General features: G+C 41.5%; 1 protein-coding gene across 1 annotated transcript; it reads left to right on the top strand.

The window, feature by feature from the left end:
• The first annotated feature begins 1,384 nt into the window (after positions 1-1,384).
• Positions 1,385-21,213, top strand: TRIM4 (tripartite motif containing 4). The gene is made up of 6 exons (XM_045541385.1): positions 1,385-1,925; positions 8,917-9,012; positions 9,726-9,956; positions 15,417-15,439; positions 15,699-15,796; positions 19,774-21,213. Exons 1-6 carry the CDS (start codon positions 1,533-1,535, stop codon positions 20,358-20,360), a joined length of 1,428 nt encoding a protein of 475 aa, XP_045397341.1. The 5' UTR covers positions 1,385-1,532; the 3' UTR covers positions 20,361-21,213.

Genomic DNA, 21,213 nt, shown 5'->3' with positions numbered 1-21,213 from the left:
TGGATGGCTTAATGGTGTCCTTGTGGGAATGAGTGAGCTCTCCCTCTGTTAGTTCTCATGAGAGCTGGTAGTTAAAAAGAGCTTTGCACCTCCCTCCCATTTTCTCTCTTGCTTCTACTCTTGTCAAGTGATCTCTGCATGCCAGGTCCCCTCCACTTTCCGCTATGAGTGAAGGCAGCATGAGGCCCTTCCCAGAAGCCAAGCAGATGCTGGTGACATGCTTCTTGTACACCCTGCAGAACTGTGAGCCAAATAAACCTCTTTTCTCTATAAATTATCCAGTCCCAGGTATTCCTGTATAGCAACACAAATGAACTAAGACAAGGATCTTAAGGAATTTACCTGAAAAAATTTAAATGATTACTGAGAGCGGAACAAATGCTTTGCAGGAATGTAGTGACTTCCCATCCAACATGTAGGCAGATATATAGACAGACACACACTCACACCACAAACACTCATGGTGGATATCAGTAACTGGTAAAAAATTTTTTTCCTGCTTGGTCCATATTAAAGACTCAGATTCCTTTTCAATGTAGTATTCCAGTTTGCAAAGAAAATGCAGTTATTAGTTGTATAATTTGAATGTTTTAAAAGTAGATATTCTATGGAACTTTTATTGATAACCTCAAAACAGAAATCTCAGGAACCCTTTTTTCAAATCATTTAATCATACTGAGAAAATTATTATGGGAAAGGCAGTATCTGATATTGACACAAGAAGAATGAGAAATCTGTTAAATAAGCAGGAGGCTATTAGCCTAAGGCTGTCCTATATAACAACCTACAACCTATCTTAGGACATAAACAAACTGAAACCTAACTTAGTATATATATTTTTTATAGCAAATAGCTGGTGTCAGTCAATCACAACAGCTGAGCTTCAGCCAGTAACAGGCAACCAACTAATCAGACCATGCCCCAGTAAGGCAAATGCCTCATCACATTATTACCAAATTAGGCAGACGCCTACCTGTAGCGAATCAGGTGATGGCTCTACTTTGCTTCCTATAAAAGCTAGCTGCTCACATTGCTGGGCAGAGCTCGCTGAACCTCTTCTGGTTTTGAGTGATGCCCAATTCATGGTTTGTTCTTTGCACAAATAAATTCCGTTAAATCTATTGGTCTAAAGTTTTTTTTAACAAATCTCATTCATGAGAAAAGGAATAAAGTGGGAAGAATAAAAAGAAAGTGCCTCAGAAATACAAGATAAAAAATCCATTGAAGAGAAATATATAATTCCCTCCCCTCTGGGCTTCACTGGATGCCTCGCGGGAGCTGCACTCCAGTGCCCTACCCAGGTCCTCTCTAGGCTTTCTGGGGGATTTGCGCCTCTCTATCGTTGTCTGGGGGAGCCGTCCGCCGTCCCGTCACGCCCCGCGCTCATACCCGGAAGAGAGGCTGCTCTCTCCGCGCAGGGCCCGGGGCGCCGCCGGCGGGTCCGAGGGCGATTGGGCTCTCCGCGCCGGCCACATTTTGTGGGCCCCTCCCACGCCTCAAGTAGGCCCCCGGCTCTGGAGCAGAGAAGCGGCATGGAAGCCGAGGACCTTCAGGAGGACCTGACCTGCTCCATCTGCCTGGACTACTTCGAGGACCCGGTGTCCATCGAGTGCGGCCACAACTTCTGCCGCGGCTGCCTGCGCCGCAGCTGGACGCCGGGCGGCGGCTTGTTCTCCTGCCCCGAGTGTAGGCAGCCGTCGGCGCCCGCTGCGCTGCGGCCCAACTGGGCCCTGGCCAGGCTGACGGAGAAGACCCGGCGCCGGCGCAAGGGCCCCGTGCCTCCGGGCCTGTGCGGCCGCCACTGGGAGCCGCTGCGGCTCTTCTGCGAGGACGACCAGCGGCCCGTGTGCTTGGTGTGCAGGGAGTCCCAGGAACACCAGGCCCACACCATGGCGCCCATCGACGAGGCCTTCCAGAGCTACCGGGTGAGCTGGCCGTTGCGGTTGCTGTTACCGGGCTGCCGTATTGCCTGACAGTGCTTACTTAATTCTTAGAAAAGGTCCATGAAGTGGCTATCATTGTCACTGGAAGCATGAACCCCCCCGTCCCCCCAAACTCAGAGCAGTTAAGCGACATACGGATCTGGATCTCAGAGCTGGGGTTGTACCTGAGATTAGGGGAGGGGTGATGCATGCTTCAGCAATCATTCTGCAGAATTTTCAAGGGAGCCACCAGGGAGCTCCTAGGTAAGACAAAAACATATGAGAGGGTGTGTACCAGTGCTGTCCAATAGGAACATGATGCGAACCACATAGGTAATTTGAAACTTTTCTAGTAGTACAAGAAAACAGATGATGTTAATTTTAATAATACATTGAACTCAATTATCCAAAATATCATTCAATGTTAATTGATACGAAAATTATCAATGAGATAGTTTACATTTTTTTTTTCATAAGAGGTCTTTGAAATTGGTATTCATTTTACATTTACAGCACATACCAGTTTGGACTGTCTACATTTCAGGTGCTTTTGTGGCCGATGGATGCTGTATTGGACAGTGCAGGTCTATACCCATGGAAGTCATAGCCATGGCTTGGGAAAAGCCTGACTTGGAATGATGAGGATGGGTTTTGTTACTAGCTTCCTTTATCAGCTGGGAAAATCACTTAACATTTGAATTTGGGGATTGTCTGTCCTACCTATCTCAGGGATTAAGAAGCTTCAGTTGAAGAAGTCAGTTTGCCTTCCTCTGCTCCAGCCACACTGGCTTTCTTGCTTTTGTTTCAAGTCTGTTCTCTTTATCCACATCTTCCATCCTTTAGATCCTTTTAGCTTTTAGCTTGAAGACCTTCCTTGATCATCCTTTCCAGAGTAGCCCCACCCCCTTCCATTACTGACGGTGTAACTCCAGTGGTCTCCAACAGAATTGATATTCAGTAAGTACACAAATACACGAATTTAATGATACAATAAAAACGTTTTGTAAGCTGTAATATGCTGTACAGTTTTATGCTGACTAGGAACAGGAAAGCCAGATGCAAAGCCAAATTTGAAAGTGTACATTCATTCCTTCATTCAGTAATCTTTACTGATGCTGGTCATGTGCCAAACATTGTTCTGGAAATCTGAACATAAATGGATGAGAAAGACATGGGTATTGTCTTGTAAGGGACACAAGCCTGTAGACCATTAATTTTAGCATGTGTGAGAGTTGTTGGCATATTTACCAAGTATGTGAAAGGTCTGAGGTTGCAGTGATCAGTGACAAGTGAGGAAAGGCTCAACAGAGATGTTAAACATGAATGTTAGCTCTTGAAGGGTGAGTATAGGTGGGGAAGAGGGTATTTCAACCCACAGGAACAGCATATTTAAAATGTCGTGGTGTGGAATAGTGTGTGCTGTGTGAGAGGACTGGAGCTTGCTTAGTACTGCTGGAGTGTGGAGCATGGGAGGGAGGATGGTGGGAACTGAGACTGAAGAAAGAGGAAGGGCCTTGTCATGAAGAATCTTGTTTACCACACTAAAGATTGGACGCTTTCTCTTTCGGGCAGTGGGGAGTCATTAAAGGGTTTTAAGGCAGGGAATGATATGATCAGTTTTTCTCTTTTTTTAGAAAGATGACTTTGGTATCCATGTGGATGAACGGAGAAGATGAATTAGGTTGCTGTTGTGCCATTTTAAGTGAGAGGTAATACGGACCTGAATTAGTGCAGGGCAGGGGTGAAGGAGAAGAGGTGATGGATTGGTTATGAGCTTGAGTTAAATGGCTTGTGACTAACTGAACTTGAAGGGTGAGAGTAATCTTGGGTGGTAGTCCAGATTTCTGCTTCTGATGCCAGGTAGATGATTATGGGGTTAACTGAGGTAGGGTACACAGGAGGAAGAATAGGCTTAGGATAGAAAATTCTGTGCTTGTTTTGGGATATGTTGAGTGTGAAGTAACTGACAGGAAGTCCATGGAAGAGGGACAGGAGGCGGGGGGCCTAGGAGGCTAGAGACAATATTTTAGAATTGTTAGCCTGTTCTTGAAGTCCTGGAAGAAGTAAGCAGATGAGAATCTGCCAGGGGTACCACGTAGAGAGTAAAAAAAGGCACGAAGAGAAGGTTGTGAAAGACCAGTGGTTAGTAGCTGGCAAAAGAGATGGAGAGGACCCATCGGAGAAATGTGAAGGGAAAAATACATTTGTGGGTGAAGGCTGAGAAAAATATAAGTGGATGGTTATGAAAGGGAAACATAGCCCTTAAATCGTCAATCATCAGCATCAATAATAATATTAATGATAGTTTTTAATTCTTTATTACTTATGCACTACCCACAGTTTTAAACATTTTTCATGTTGTAATTCTTTAATTCTCATAGGAATCCTATTATGTGGATTCTATTTCCTTTTTATAGATGAGGCAGCTGTGGCAAAGAGATGTGAGGTTACTTGTCCAAGAGCTTCCAAGAGCTAGGAAGTAGCTAAGCTTGAACTGAGGTCCTTTACCCCCAAATCCATTACACTTTTCACTCTGCCATAACTAATCTGAGAATCTTGGAAGAGGTGGGATTTGGGGATTAAGCAAAATAGTCCAACTGGACAGGGGTGACTGGGACACTGGGGTGGGCTGAATGTCACAGTGTTGACTGGGCAGGTGTTGAGGAGTCAGATTATTAGGTGGAATTCCCTGATATCTGCCCTTCTCTCTGTCCTCCTCTGCTTAGTCACTACTCCATTTATCCATCTCTCATTCCATCCCAAGTTAGTTAGAAAAACATCAAGTTGCTCTTGGGTGGAGCTAACTTGTTTCCAAGCATCCCATTCTCAGCGTATACTCAGGTGGATTGACTATCTCTTAAAAGTTGGACAGCTGGAAAAGTTAGGTGTTCCTAAATCTATGGAAAGTATCCCCATCCTACACCTGTTATGGTGGGGGCAGAAAAAGAGAAAACGGAGAAATAGCTTCACAAACCTCAGGATGCAAATTGTTTGCATGGAAAAGGCTTCCAAGCACAGCTCTTATCCCCTCATGCCAATATGTAGTCCTCTGACTCTGGTAGGTAATCCCTCCATTCTATTCATTTAACAGATACATTTATTGAGCACTGGTTTTGTGTCAGACACTGTTCCGTAGCACAAGACATAGCACCAGGAATCCAGTGGTGAACAAGACAGGTAAAGACTTTGCATGGAGTGCACAGTCCAGTTGGACTGGGATGGGAGGTAGACAATAGACAGATGAAATAATCACAGATTGTGATGCGTGCTGTCAAAGAAGAAAATGCTATGCCAGAGGAGTAGCAGGGACTTTAATGAGGTGAGTAGAGTTTTCTTTGATGCTGTGACATTTCAGTTGAGACTTGATGGGCAAGAAGGAGTCAGCTATCTGAGGAACTGTGGGAAGAACATTCCAGGCAGTGGACAGCAAATGCAAAGACCCTGAGGCTGGGGAGAGCTGGTTATATTTATGGGACTGAAAGAAGGTCTATGCACCTGGGGCACAATGAGCAGCGGGAAAAGTAGCATGAGATGTGATGCGAGATGTAGGCCAGGGCTGGCTTATGTCAGGCCATGATAAGATGATTGAATTTTCTTGATGAGGAGGGAAGCCAGTGAAGAATCTTTAGGAGGAGAGTGACAAGATCTGATTGGTTTTTACTGTGGCTGCTCCGTGGATATTGGATGAGAGAAGGACAAGACTCCAAGTAGGGGGACCAGTCAGAAGGTTATTGTAGGTGTCCAAACAAGAGATGATGGTGGCTTAAACTAGGCGGTGGCAGTGGGGATGGCAAGTAGGCAGATTTGAGGTTTATTTCAGAGGCAGACCTGCCTGCCTGGATTGATTGCAGAGGTTGCAGTGACTGAAATTCATAGAACGTAAGAGCTGGAATGCTATTTAAGAGACATTTAGTCCAGTTGTCTTCATTTTCTAACTAAGGAAGCTGCCAGCCAGGAAATGTATGAGGCTGATTTGCTTACAGAGACATAGCTAGTTGAAGATCTATACTGAAACTCTGATCTTCTGCTTTGAAGTTTAATATTGTTTGAACTATTAATACATGATCCCAATCAGTAAATGTTTTCATTCTGTAAGTGTATGCTCTTTTATTATGCTTATGTTTTTATGTACATACAATTTTCTGATTAAGTGAAGAGAAAGTGATTTTTTTAAACTTCTCTTACCTCTAACTCAGCTTTGAAATGCTTGGTGTTGTCCTCCTGCCATCTCGAGGCAGTTTCTGTTTTTGCAGGAAAGGTGTTCTCTAATTTTCCGCAAAGCGTTGCCAAATTAACTTGGGTCCCAGTTTAGATCCCAACTGTGGGAAGATTCAAAAAGTCTTAGGTGGAATCTTGAATAATAGAATCATATGAGATAATTCATGCATTATGGAATTGTTAAAAGGCTTTTTAAAAAATTGAAAATCTCTATTTAAAAGGTTTTTTTTCATTATCAAAGTTTCAAAAAATCTTGGTCATATTTAAAGGAGCTGCATATCTCATTGCAAGCTTCAAATTTGACAGTGATCACAAAGTGGCAGTTATTAATAATCGAATAACAGTAAAATTACATGAGATAGCTTACTGAGTAGCGGGGGTATATACCAATTTAAGTTAACCACTAGGAATAATAAATAGATTATATAATGTCAGCAAAAATTATGGCAGAAAGAAAATAGCACAGACGTTATTGTGCTACTTAACAGAACTGTATAAATTGCTTTTATAACCTAATTTTATTTTTTCCTATTTCATTTTGTCATGAAATTTTCAAGCATACATCAAAGTTAGAAGAATTTTAGAACACCAGTAAACCCACATCTAGATAGATTCTACCATTAGCATTTTACTCGACTTGTTAATACATAGCTGTCTGTATCCCTCTCTGCATCCATCATTTCTTATTTCCTTTTTAAGCTTTTTAAATTCAAATGCAAACAAAATACTTCAGAATGTATATCATTAACCAGATCTAACATTTGTTTATGGTATTTTTTGAGGTAAAATTTAATACAATAAAATACACAGATCTCAAGTGTACATTTGCTGAGCTTTGATGAATGCACCCACCTGGATAACTTAAGCCCTTCTCAAGATAAAGAATGTTACCATCACCCGGAAACTTTCTTCATGCCTTTTCCCAGTTATTCTCTGCTCTCTTCCCCCGCCCAGTGCAACCACTGTTCTGACTTTTTTCCCAACACAGTTTTTTTGTTCCAGAACTTCATATAAATGGAATTATGGAAAAATGGATTCCATATAAATGGAATCCATATAAATGGAATAATTATGGAATTATTAATTTATAATTATATAATAACAGCCAACTTTGCTGTTGTCAGTCTTTTAAATTATTTAACTTTATTTTAACCATTGTCATTTGTAAATGATTGGAATAAAAGTTATACCTATTAGTTTTTGTTATCCTCCTAGGAAGAATTTTTTAAAACGTTGTACAGCTTATTCCTTAGTTGTATTCACTTCTTTCTTTTCCTTTTAGCTTTTTATTTTGACATCCATTCAGACTTACAACACGTTGCCCTAGGCCACCCTTCAGCATTTGACACTATTCACCTGTTTTTTAATTTAAATTTTCTCTTCCTTTGGAACGTAAGAAACCGTTAGTCCTTGGTTTTTCACCAACTGCCATTTATATGGATTCCTTTGTAGGATTTTCATCCTCTGCATACCCCTTACATGTAATTGTTCCCAGTTCTAGCCTCTATCCTCTTCTTACTCTATAGAATCCTACTGAGTAATTTTACTTATACCTGTGACTTTAACTGCCACCTGTGCTTTAAACCCTGAATCTGCTTATGCAGCACAGATCTCGTTCTTGACTCTTAACTACTTACATATCCACTTGGATGTCCCATAGGCATCTCAAACTCAGTTGTTCAATGGGCTTGATTTTCTTTCCTTCCATTTATATATTACTCAATTTCCTATATTTTCTAATTAGGTAAATAATCTACAATCCATCTAGTTACTCAAATTAGAATCCAAGGGCTATACCTGGACCCCTTCTTCCTACAGGGATTTGGTCCTCAATTCCTATTGGTTTTCCTCTTGTTTGTTTCTCTGACCCCTCTACTTCTGGCTCTGTGGTCATTCATGTCTGACATTCTGCTATCAGGCGCTGCCCCTCAGCGGCCCACTTTGTCAGTGTTGATTGCTTACTTTATTTTTTCATAACTTATTTGTGTTTTTAAGTTACAGAAATGGTATATGTATGTTGTAGAAATTTAAACAAAATAAATTTATAAAATTTCTAGTCCCTCCCCACAACTTTCAAGCTATTCTTATTCCCTAGAAATAACCAGTGTTAATACTTAGGTGTATATCCTTCCAGATTTTTCTTCTATTCACATACAAATATGTACACATGTAAAAACACATGTACACAGACATACATATTTATTCAAAACAGAATTATATAATACATACTGTTTTACAGCTTGTTTAAACTTAATGCAACATGTAATTCATGTCAATATAGAGAGAGCTACCTGAAATTGATGCAGAGTATCAATATACCATAATTTGTTTTAATATTTCCCTATGGGTGGATAATGAATAATGCTCTAGTGAACATTCCTTTACATATTGATTGTTTTTGTTAATGTTTCATTGGATAGATCATTAGAAGTAGGATTATGCATATTTTAAATTTTGTTAAATTCTGCCAGTTGTCCTTCAAAAAGATGACACCTTTTTACTTTCCTATTATTATGGTGCCAGAAGCCTTCTTCCTTGCCAGTACTAGATATTTATTAATCCTTTAACAGTTTTTAGTTTTTGCCAACTTACTAGGAAAACTCAATATATTAATAGTGTGATGATTACAGACCAGAGTAGTTCTTACCATAGGCCTGTGACTCTCTTAAATATTTTCTCAATCTCATTCTCATTTTGGATTAGGTGACATATAGCTCTTAAAAAATGAAGATGCATGGAGAGATGATTTCTTACCTGTGTGTGTTTCTGCTGGCAGGAGAAACTTCTTAAATGTCAGTGTAGTCTCACAGCCAAGATGAAGAAAGTCATGCAGTTACAGGACATGGAAGCGAAGAATACTACAAAGTGGAAGGTAATAGCAGGAACTGTTGGGCATATCTTGTCCCTGAGGCCCTTTCAATCTGGAGCTGCTTGTGGAGTTTTGCAGGAAAGAGCTTTCAGGGTGTCATCAGAGGTCAGGTCTTTTGCAGATAAGGTGATGATGGGAGAGGGCAATGTGAGTTCTACACACTTCATTCCCATATCTCTACTTTCAGGTAGTGCCCCTCTCCTTCCTACTTTTTCTTAAATATACTCTCTAGGTTGGAGTTGGTTTGGGTCCATGGCACTGTGGAAAGAATCAGATGAATGGGCTTTCAGGGAGGCAAGTCTAGGTGGGAAGTATCATGCGCACACGCACACGCACACACACGCACACACACACACACACACACACAGACACACTGCTAAAGATTTAACAAAACTAAACAGGTCTTCTGAGGGCTAAACTAAATAGTAAATGTGAAAGTGTGTTTTAGTTTAGAAAGTATCCGAACAAGGGATTGCTTTCAGCAGTAGAGACTCAAATGTTAGGAAGAATGAATGAATACTGTATTGACTAGTACGAGGATATCATGTAGGTGTAGATAAAGGAATAATGGAATTTTGTATTGGAATGGACAGGAGGTCTTCTAGAGGAGTTGATTAGGATGGAAAAGACCATGGATTGCTGGGGAGTCGTGTGCAAGGAATTTAGGAGCAGGGGCCAGGTGGAACACGGAATGAGCAAATGTCATGTGGCCATAGGTGCAGATAAAGAATCAGCGAATGAGAATCAGTACAGAGTTCTCAAAGCTGCACAACTTCCTGAATGAAGAAGAGCAACTCTTTCTTCAGAGACTGAACCAAGAAGAAGAAGAGACAAAGAAGAAACTGAATGAGAACATGTCAAGGCTCAATGAAACAATCATTTCCTTGAAGAAGCTCATCATAGAGGTCGGGGAGAAGAGCCAGGCCTCCATCCTGCAGTTGCTCCAGGTAAGACAGGCACAGGAGGGAATAGTCTCCTTCTTTATGGAGTTCTTAGTTAATATCACTGACTGAACTCCTTGTCTTTAGAGCTGAATGCCCTTTGTGGTAAGTGGGTTCAACAGAAGACATGTCTTCTCTTTGTTGGTAGTTGTGTACTATTGTCATTATACAATTAAAGAGTCAAAGATTCACCATTCAAAGGAAATTAATGTGATATTTAGGTGTGCTGAGCTCAGGTAATATGAGATACTTAGATTCACATGGTCTAAAAATTTATTTAGGATCTGAAGCACATCTAAGATTTTCTGATTCAGCTTATTTGTACACTTATAATTCTGTATTAAAGAATAAAACAAAGCAAGCATAAAACCACAAAGTACATAATTATATCAACAGTTAAGAGAATTTACCTTTCTTGCTAATTTTTAATCATTACAGTGATAGCTTTATATAATTTTGTTTTTATCCCCAAATTTTGATTGGTACCTTCATTTAAATAATTTCTAATATCCAGCAACCTATAAAAGATCATAATTCTAACTCGGTACTTAAATTTGGGTCCTTATAACTTCTTTCAGTTTTGTTTTTCAGACTTTTTTATATTCATTTCTGCCTCCTTGAATGACTGGGTTATCTCGAGAGCAGGTCTTCAAGCTCAGATTCTTTCCTCTCCTTGGTTTAGCCTGTTGTTAAAACTTTCTGCTGTATTTTGAGATTCCCTAAATGACTCTTTCAGTTTTTTAAGTTCTATGATATCCTTTCTTATGTTGTCTAGTTCTCTAGTGGCTTTCATTGATTTCCTGAAATATTTTTTTGGCTTCATTTTGTTGGTTTTTAAGTTCCTGTTCAATTCCATTCATCTTATTTGCAACCCATGTTCTGAATTCCATTTCTGTCATTTTGGCACTTTCTTTGCGGGTGGAGTCCACTGCTGTAGCTCCATTGAGTTCCCCTGGGATTGTTGAGCTATTTTGTTTTTTCCTGTTGCCAGGGTTCTTTTGTTGGTTTCTTCTCATCTGGCTCTGGGTTAATAAGATTGCAGGGCACATATTCTCCTTTGCTGGGTACTCTCTCGAACCAAGTCCAGGAGTGATGGCTGCTGAGGGTTGGGGGGATCTGAGTGAAGTGTTGGACCTTGGGGAGGTTCTGCCAGCCCAATGGTAGTGGTGGGGACTCAGTAGTCAGGTCTCAGGGTCCATGCACAATTCTGGAGTCTCAGGGGTGGAGTGGTAGGCTTGGCAGGGGCCCTGGAGCCGCAGGGGCAGAGCCTCGGACTCAGGCACAATGAGAGCTTCTGAGTTGGCTCTGGGGGTTTTGGGGTTAGAGCTGCCCATGTGAGGTGCTGTTCCACCAGTGTGGGGACTCCTGATGCCCAGTAGTGCAGTCTCAACGGCCCAGGGTCTGTAGGCAGGCCCACACTGCTGTTCAGCCAGGTTCTCCCTCCACACCTAGGACCCACTGAGGCAGTAGCCCCAGTCTTCCCAAGTAGTGACTGTGGCTTCTGAGCCTCCTCCTCTGTTCAGCACCTACACTGGGGAGGAGGTTGCTCAGCCCCCAGTCACAGGACCTGGCGCAGGGTAGCATCTGTTGCCTCCCCAGCTCGGTGGGGGTGATGCCAAGGCTGTTGCTGGAAGGTTGGGTCCTGTGCAGACCTGCCTCTGTGCACCAGAATGATCAGGGTGATGTCAGTTGTAGAAACCTGGGATTGGCAGGCACCAGATCTCTGCTGCACCTGCTTTCCAGTGCAGTGTCTCTGTGCAGACTCTGGGAAGCTCCCCGATCAGCTCAGAGGTCTGCAGTGGGGGAGGGAGACCTCTCACAGATCAAGCTGCCTGTGACTTTTGTTTCCCTCCTAAAAAGCAGTATCCCCTCGGGTTGCTTCTATCCTGCTGTCCTCCCCTCTTCCAATCAGTGTAAATTGTACTGGGATCCCAAGCTTAATCTCTGAGATGGTGGGTGATGCTTATGAGTAAGAATCGACCATGCCCTGTTTGACTGAGTTGGTAGATGCTGTAATGACCTATAGAGTTGTTCTCCCTGTCTGTCAGTGGTTGATACTTGCAGGAGAAAGCCAACTGCAAAGATGTTCTTTGGTGCTTGTAATAAGCTCCAGCTCTCCAGATGGAGCACTTGAATGCCTCAGGCTTTGGGAGGGGCCTCGTAACTCACAGGGAATTGCTTGATCTCCCCCCATAGCAGAGTTGGGTGGAGAGGCAAGGCTGGGCGATCCTGGAAGGCTTTGCAAAGCCTAGGCAGGACTCATAGGCCGATCTCCTGGCCACGAGTGGGGAGCCGCTGGGACGAGGGTTGTGACTGGCTGTCCAAGCCTGGTATGCAGTTTGTGAGAGTGGCTGCACTTCCCAGACTGGCTGTGGGGAGTGAGCTCTGCCTTTCTTGCCTTGCCCCTGCCCTTGGGCACTTGAACGGGGGTGGGGGGGCACTTGGTTGCTTTGGCCCAGAGGGCTGGGGACCCTCCCTGGTCCAATAGCACAGCTTTGAGCCTTGTCATGGTTTCAGTGTTGTCATCCCGGCCTCCTAGGAGGAGTGTGATGCTGGGTCTCCAAACCAGGAAGGCTGCTTGTGAGTGAGGGGCTGCAATTCGCAAATTGGCTGTGGCGAGTGAGCTCCACCCTTCTTGCCTTGTCCCTGCCCTCAGGCGCCTGAATGGTGCTACCCTTGGTTGCTGTTGTGCCTCAGGCTGGGATCTTCCCTGCCAGACCACCCTAGCCTGACAGCATGGCTTTCCTATGTGTGTGGGGGGGATGGGCGCTTTCCCAGATCGCTGTGTCTCAGACTCCCATAGTAGTCTCCCATCAGTTCCACCTATGTGGGTTTCCTCGCCTCCTGATTCCAGCTCCCAGACCTCCCCGCTGTGTTCCCCAGCAACCTGCTAGAGTCCTGGGAGCACAGGATCCAGCCGCCATGTCTGACCCGGTGGTGTGTGTCTCTGTGAAAAGCTGGTAGGTAGAGAGCTCCCAGATTGGGCACACCGGCTCTCCTGCAGGTCCTCAAAGGGAAAGGTGTGGGCCCCAATCTCTGTGGAAACCTCAGACTGCAGGACGTGCCAGCAGGGGAGAGGCAGCTGCTTGCCAAATTCTTGGCTCAAACTGCACTCCCAGTTGTAGTGGGTCGGGGAAGGGTGGCAAGAAATGAGTCTGAATGGAAGAAAGCTGGCTCTCCAGCTTCTGGGGTCACTCTCCTTGGAGGGGAGCCCTGCACGGAATGTCCAAGCTCTGGGGTCATTCAAGTTCTCCCCACGATTCCGTGGTTGCCGCAGTGCTTGGGCTTGTAGGGGTGGAAAAGCTTCCTAGTAACTTGGTAGCCCAGCTGATCACCGAATGCTTGTGAGTGGGAAAAAGGGATGCCCTCCCTCCGCCTTACCCCTTTACTGGGCTCTGAGCCTCTGGGTTTGGTCCTCATCATTATCTTTTTTTCCTTTATCCTCTTTCTTCTCTGCTTCAAAGTTTTCCTCTTGAGGTCCCTTTCAGGCTGCGGCACTTCTCTTACTGACCTTCACCTGAGCTGAGTCCCCTCTCCCCTCTGCTTTATCTGAAACCCTTCCTTCCCTCTGGGACTGTCCAGCAAGTGATGTCTCTAGTCAGCCATCTTCCCCCTCTATTTCCATATCAGTAGTTTTCAGCCAGGGTGATTTCCTCCACAGGGCAGTGTGGGGACATATTGGCACCTAGCATTAATAGGGTGCTGCTAAACATCTTATGGTACACAGTACACACCTCTCCCTGGCTCCCAGCAAAGACTTACCATCCCAAAATGTCAGTAGTGCTGAAGTGGAGAGACCTGCTGAATAGTACTGTATTCCATTGTATTAATATACCAAAAGCATATTAGTCCTTTTACTGTTGAGGGAAGCTTGGATTATTTCTAGATTTTAGTGTTATAAAAAACAGTTATGAATATACATGAACATCTTTTTTGTTCCACATTTGTCCACTTATCTATCAGTTACGTACCTATGAGAGCAATTCCTGGTCACAGAGCATGTATGTATGTTCAGCTTTAGTAGATGATTCCAAACCATTTTCCAAAGTGGTTATATCAGTTTACACTATTAACCAGCAATGTGTTAGAGTTCCGGTTGCTCTGTATCCTCACCAGTGCTTGGAATTGTCATTTCTTTAATTTTAGCTAACCTGAAAGGTGTGTAATGTTATCTCATGCCTTCAATCAGTACCTCCTCCCTTCTCCTGAAAGGTAGATGGCAGGCTAATCACTCTGTGATTCTCCCCATGCACATGTTAATAAAATTTACATGCCTTTTCTTCACAAAAAAGGTAGGTGGCATTTTCCTGAGAACTAGTGAGATTGAGCCCTTTTCTTATGGCAATTAACCATTTTTTAAAAAGAGTGATTTCGATTTACAAAGAAGTTGAGAAGATAGTATAGGGAATTCCCACATCCCCCTTCACCCAGTTTCTCTTATTATTAATATTAACATGTTACATTAGTATGTTTCATTCATTACTGTTGATGAACCAATGATACATTATTATTAACTAAAGTTTATAGTTTATTCACATTTCCTTAGTTTTTACCTAAGGTTCTTTTTCTTTTCCAGAATCCCATCTAGTGTACCACATTAAACTTAGTTGTCATGTCTCTTCAGGCTCCTTTTGGCTGTGACAGTTTCTGAGATTTTCTTGTTTTTGGAGATCTTGACAGTTTTGAGGAGTGCTGGTCAAGTATATTGTAGGATGTTCCTGTATTGGAATTTGTCTAATGTTTTTCTCAAGATTTGACTGAGAAACCTATAACGATAGGTTTTTGAGAGGAACTGTATTTTTTAAGCACACCATTAGCATTGACTAGCCAATATATTACTTAGAATTTTTGCATCTATTAATATGTTTTTAAGTGAAATGGGTCTATAATTTTTTCATGTATTTCCTTTAATGGCTTAAGGAACAAGGGTATACTAGTCTCTTTAAATAAGTTGGGACAATTTTATATTTTTCTCTTTTTTGTCACAACTTACAATAGGTATTTTTCAGTTCCCTAAAGTTTAGTAAAATTCACTTGTATAAAAAACTCTTTGGACTCAGGCATTATAAAAATGTCCTTGGCGATTATAACTTATAAGTGATTTTGTTAAACAAAGGAAGGAGAAGATTAGAAGGCCAAAGGTGGAGCTGCTAGGATGACGCCAGAGGGCAAGCAAAGAAGATGGCTCTGTGATGAAAGAAAATAGATGGCAAAGTAGGTGAAAAGCCAGGAGAGAGTTAATGTTGTTGTGCCAAAGGAGAAAGAGTAGGGTTTCAAGAAAGGGATTGGTCAACATTGTCAAATAGTACAGAAGGGGTCACATGAGAAAAAGGACAAGATTGTGTCAATCCATTGGCTTTGGCATGTGACATTAGCAAAAGCAATTTACAAAAACACCTGCTCACAGAGTTGTGTACGAGGTCTCAAGGAGAAGTTCTATAACTTCTTTCTTTCTTCTCTTCACAGAATCCAAAAGATATGTTGACCAGGTATGAGTTCCTGCTCTCTTTTGGGGACCTGAGTAGAATGATAAAGACATAGGTTGAGCAGAGGGGAAATAGAGCCTGGGCTCCATAGATCCATCTGGGTGCACACTGAGGAGTCTGTGGAGGAAATATTATACTGATCTCTTTTGTGAGGAGGAATGGGAACAAAAGTGATCTGAGCTTTGGGCTTGGAAGTTTTTGGTTGGGAATTGGGGGTCTTGGCTCCCCTAGTTGTCTTCTAAGAAGAGCTGTACTTTCTTAGGAGTGAGATGCAGGATGTGAACTGTTCCCTTGAAGTTCCAAAGGTGAAGACAGCGTGCCAGCTACCAATGATGAAGGAAATGCTAAAGCGATACCAAGGTGAGCAGAATTTCTAGGACTTGGGGCTCCCTAGAAATCTTTCAAATGAGAGAATAAACAGAGAAGTCTGGAAAGGAAAGAGGAAATAGAGCATGCAGCTGATAAGAGTGTCACGAAAAATGTTAATAATAAATGCATATATGCTTCATTCAAGAAACATTTATTTAATACACATTGTGTATTACAGAGTACTAGTGATACAAAAAGAGAGACCCATTCTCTTCTTCCTAGGAGTTCATAAGCAACTGGAGAGACAGACACATATAACTTGGTGTAATTTAGTAGGAGTCAATGTTTGTCAGTGGTAGGAATAAAACGTTACAGAAGTACAGAGAAAGGACTCTGTTGGGGGTGAGGTGGGGACGTTTTCACAGCAGAGGTGACAATTCTGGGATTTGAGGGATTAGTAGGAGTCTTGCTAAGTGGAAAATGGGGTATACTCTTCCAAGCAGAGGTAGCAGCATGAACTAAGGTGTGGAGAAAATGGAGGGGAGGCTGTCCATTGTGGCCTAAAAGAAGGAGTTTACCCACACTAGACTACTTCAAGAAATGCTAAAGTTGTTCAGGTAGAAGGAAAATTATGCCAGATGGAAATCTTGTCTACTCAAAGGAATAAAAGAGCACCAGAAATGGTAATGACATGAATAAATGTGTCTTTTTATTTCATTATTTGAATCTCTTTTAAAAGTAATTGTTATGGTAAGTTTATGTGTCAACTTGACTGGGCCATTGAGTGCCCAGGTATTTGGTCAAAAATTATTCTAGGTGTTTCTGTGACGATGTTTTTGGATGAGATTAACATTTAAATCAGTAGACTTGTGTAAAGTAGATTGCTCTCCATAATGTGGGTGGGGCCAATCCAGTCAGTTGAAGGCCTACATAGAAGGAAAGACTGACCTTTCGCCTGAGGCAAGAGGGAATCCTACAGCAGATTGCCTTGGACTTCATCTGCATCACTGGCTCTTCCTCATGGCCTTTGAACTGGAACACTGGCTCTCTCTGGGTCTTGAGCCTGCCGTCACACACAGCAGATTGAGACTTGCCAGTGACAATAATAACATGAGCCAATTCCTTGTAATAAATTTCACATACATGTGCATACATATATCCTATTGGTTCTGTTTCTGTTGAGAGTACTAATAGAGTAATTGACTAAACAGACAAAAAAAATGTATTGTGGAGTTTATAACATATTTATAAGTAAAATGCATGACAATAGTGTGAAGATTGGGAGGGGAGAAATGGACATATACTATTACATGGTTCTTAGAGCATATGTGAAATGGTATGGTATCTCTTGAAGGTGGACTGATAAAAAATATGTATACTGTAAACTTTAAAGCAACCACTAAAATAAATGATTTATAGCCAATAAATCAGTAAAGGAAATGAAGTGGAATCATAACAAAGTTGGATTAATCCTAAAGAAGGCAGAAAGAGGAAAAAAACAACAAATCGGACAAATAGAAAACAATTAGCAAGATAATAGACAGAAACCTAATCATATTAATAATCACATTAAATCTAAATGGTCTGAATATCCTAATCAAAAGGCATATTGGATTGCATGAGAAAAGCAAGACCCAACTATATGCTGCAAGAAACACATTAAATGTAAAGAATCATATATATTTAAAGGAAAAGAATGGAAAAAGACATATGTTAATGCTAGTCAGAAGAAATATGGAGTGACTATATTAGTATCAAAGTAGATTTCAGAGCAAGGAATATTAGCAGAGATAAAGAAGGCCTTTTCCTCACAGTAGAGAGGTCAATTCATCAGGAAGACATAACAGTTCTAAACATGTATGTACCTAATAACAGAGCTTCAAAATATGTTAAAGCAAAAATGAATAGAGCTGCAAAGAGAAATAGACAATTACAGTCAGAGTTTTCAATACTTTAATAATTTTTAGATGAAATAGGCAGTAAATCAGCAAGGATATGGTAGACTTAAATAACGTTATCAATCAGTTTGACCTGACTGATATTTATAGAACACTCCATCCAATAATTGCAGAATACACATTTTTAAGTGTATGTGGAACATTTTTCAAGATAGATCAAGGTGGCCATAAAACAAATTTCAATAAATTCAAAGTAGTCAAATAATACAAAATACATTGTCTGACCAATTAGTAGCAAAAATATCCTTGGAAAAAATCCCCAAATATTGGGAAACTCAATAGCATACTTTTCATAACCCATGAATCAAAGAAGCAGCCAAAAGGGAAATTAGAAACTACTTTGAATGGAATGAAAAGGCAAACACAATGTATCAGAATTTGTGGGATGCAGCTTAGTCATTACTTAAGGGGAAATTTATAGCAAACCACCTATATGAGAAAGATGAAATTTCTCAAATCAGTGACCTAAGCTTGCACCTTAAGACACTAGAAAAAGAAGAGCAAGTAAAGCCCAAAGTAAACAGAAGAATGGAAATGATAAAAATCAGAGCAGAAATCATTGTAATGGAATTAAAAACAACAGAAAAACCAATGAAAGCAAAAGCTGGTGCTTTGAGAATATCAATAAAATGATGTACCTTTAACCAGAAAGATAGGAAAAAAGAAGGCATACATTACTAACATCAGGAATGAGAGAGGTGACATCATTACAGATTCTACAGATATTAAAAGGATAATAAGAGAATATTATGAGCAACTTTATTCCGATAAACTTGACAATGTTGATGAAAAGGACAAAGTCCTTAAAAGACAAATTACCAAACCTGACTCATGAAGAGTAATCTTACTTCTATTAAAGAAATAGGTGTTTTAGTTAAAAACCTTCCCAAATGGCTTCACTGGTGAATTCACCAAACATTTAAGACATAAATACCAATTCTACAGGAACTCTTATAAAAAAATGAAGACGAAGGGATATTTCTCAATTCTTTCTGTAATGCCAGTATTGCTATACTACCAAAATGAGATAAAGACATTACACGAGAAAACAACTATAGATCAGTGTGTCTCATGAATACAGATATTCTGAGAAAATATTAGCAAATTGAATCCAACTGTGTATTAAAAGGATAATATATAATAATCACAATGAAGCAAGAGGTTTTTTTCTTTTTTATTAGCAAGGCTTTGCTGTACTCAGAAATGAATGAGATTTATCCCAGAAAAGCAGGGTTGGTTTAACTTTTGAACATCAATGTAATTTACCATATCATTAAACTAAGAAAGGAAAATCATATGATTGTCTCAGTTGATACAGGAAAAGCATTTGCCAAAATCTAATAACATTCCTGGTTTTTTAAAAAAATCTTAAACTAGGCAGACAAGGAGAGTCTGAGGGGGAAGGGAATTTGCAGAGTTAAGGTGAGAGATGGGATAAAGGGAATGGTGACAGGAATGGAGAGGATGAAAAGACTGATATATTTCAGAGGTAGAATTGATAGGACTTGGTCTTTGAGAGTCTTTGAGAGTCAGAGGAAAAGAAGACTTAAGAATAAACTCAAGATTTGAAAGCATGAATGTTTGTGTGGAGGTAACGCTCTGACAACTTAGAGAACATAGGAGACAAGACGTCTGCATGTAAGGGGGTTAGTCCCAAGAGGGTAGAAAGGGGTGTAGGATAATGAGTTCAGTTCTGTTAATTCCTCATCTGTGTGACATCTGTGTGTACCCATACAAGAATCAGCTAGACGAAAGCCTTGGTTTTAGTCCTGAAACAAGTCAGAATTTGTTAATCTCTCTCCAAATTTTATGCTGATTGTGAAGACTTGAGCCATGAAATAATGAGCTCCCCATTTTCTGGGGCTCACCCTTTCAGAGCAGAAGGGAAATGAGGATATCTGGTTGGGAAAGGCCATTCTAGAGCCTGCAAGGCCCAGCTGAGGAGTCATCTCTAACAGTGCTTATTGGGAGGAACAGGAGGAAAATGACATTTGAAAAGAGGGGCATTTCTGGAGGAGGGTTGGGGATAAGCTGCTGTATTACTTACCTCAACTCTCATTTTCTCTGCAGTGGCTGTAAATGTAGCTGAAGACACAGCTCATCCCAAACTTGTCTTTGCCCAGGAAGGGAGATATGTGAAAAATGCAGCATCAGAGAGTTCATGGCCAGTATTTTCTACAGCATGGAACTACTTTGCTGGATGGAAGAATTCTCAGAAGACCACACACGTTGTTGAGAGATTTCAACACTTACCCTGTGTTCTGGGAAAAAACGTTTTCACCTCAGGGAAGCATTACTGGGAAGTTGAGAATAGAGGTGGCCTGGAGATTGCTGTGGGGGTGTGTCAGGAGGACATTATGGGGATTACTGATAGTTCAAGTATGTCCCCCCATGTGGGAATCTGGGCTATTCATTGGAGTTCAGCTGGCTATCGGCCCCTAAAAAACCTCCTTTTAATTCCCCCCAGCAAAGAACCAGCTGTTCACCGGGTGGGGGTTTACCTAGATCATGAGGCTCACAGTGTCTCCTTCTACAGTGCCGTGGATGGAGTGCACCTACATACTTTTTCTTGTTCTTTTGTCTCCCGTCTCCGGCCGTTTTTTTGGTTAGGTCCATTAGCATCTTTAGTCATCCCACGAGTGACTGATGGGAAATGAGGCTATTCTTCCCCTGGTCCCAAATCCTTCCCTATATCCTAGCTCAGTGACACACATACCCTGACCCTCTTCTTTGGCTTCATATGTCCAGTATCCTGGGTAGTCCATCTTCTGGGTCTCCCTAATTGAACCATTTGGTTTTCACCCTACATGTGCTTCAGAAGAGGCAGGCCAGTGGGAGGTAATTCAGGCCAGTGATGATGGGACAGGAAATTGTTCATAGTGCTTCTGGGGAATGTATTTGGAGCTTTAAGAAAGAGATGTTTTGGAAGACATAGCCCCACTTCTCATGTTAGCAGGTATTTTGGAACTCAGGAGAATACAGGAAGAGTGAAAAGGTGTAAGAAACATAGTCTTTCTTGCCCTGGTTAAAGTATTTGAATTTCCCTAATGTGAAGCTTCTTGCTATATGAGATAATTAATCCCTTCCCTTATTTTGTAAGGCAATTTCCATTTCCTTAGGTAACTTGCAGCATGAGGTACCCTAACTGGCACTATAGGCACCTAGCGTGGACATCCCCTGATATAGGCTTATCTCACTTTTTCTGCAATTTGGCAAAGGTATGGATTCCCCTCTGTCCAGTCATGCAATGCCTCTTTTCAGCAAGTACTGATGTCTCCCACTTTTCCAGCTCAGAACCTTGAGGAAATTTCCCCTCTGCTCATGCTGCTTGTTCTCTGTTCCTGACCATGTCTCTGCCCTCAACCGTTTACTGTACATTTGTCAACTTCATAAGTTTTTTATAGATGGTCGTTTGTGTCATAATGACCATGTTGAGAAATCTGTGTTAAATATCTACATTGTCCTGGCATTTTCATATAATGCAGCTTGAAATAAAGATGGAAATTTAAA

The sequence above is a fragment of the Lemur catta genome, chromosome 2 (assembly GCF_020740605.2).
Source record: "Lemur catta isolate mLemCat1 chromosome 2, mLemCat1.pri, whole genome shotgun sequence".
Lineage (NCBI taxonomy): Eukaryota > Metazoa > Chordata > Mammalia > Primates > Lemuridae > Lemur > Lemur catta.
Note: the sequence above shows the minus strand (reverse complement) of the source record. Positions and strands in the feature narration are given on the sequence as shown.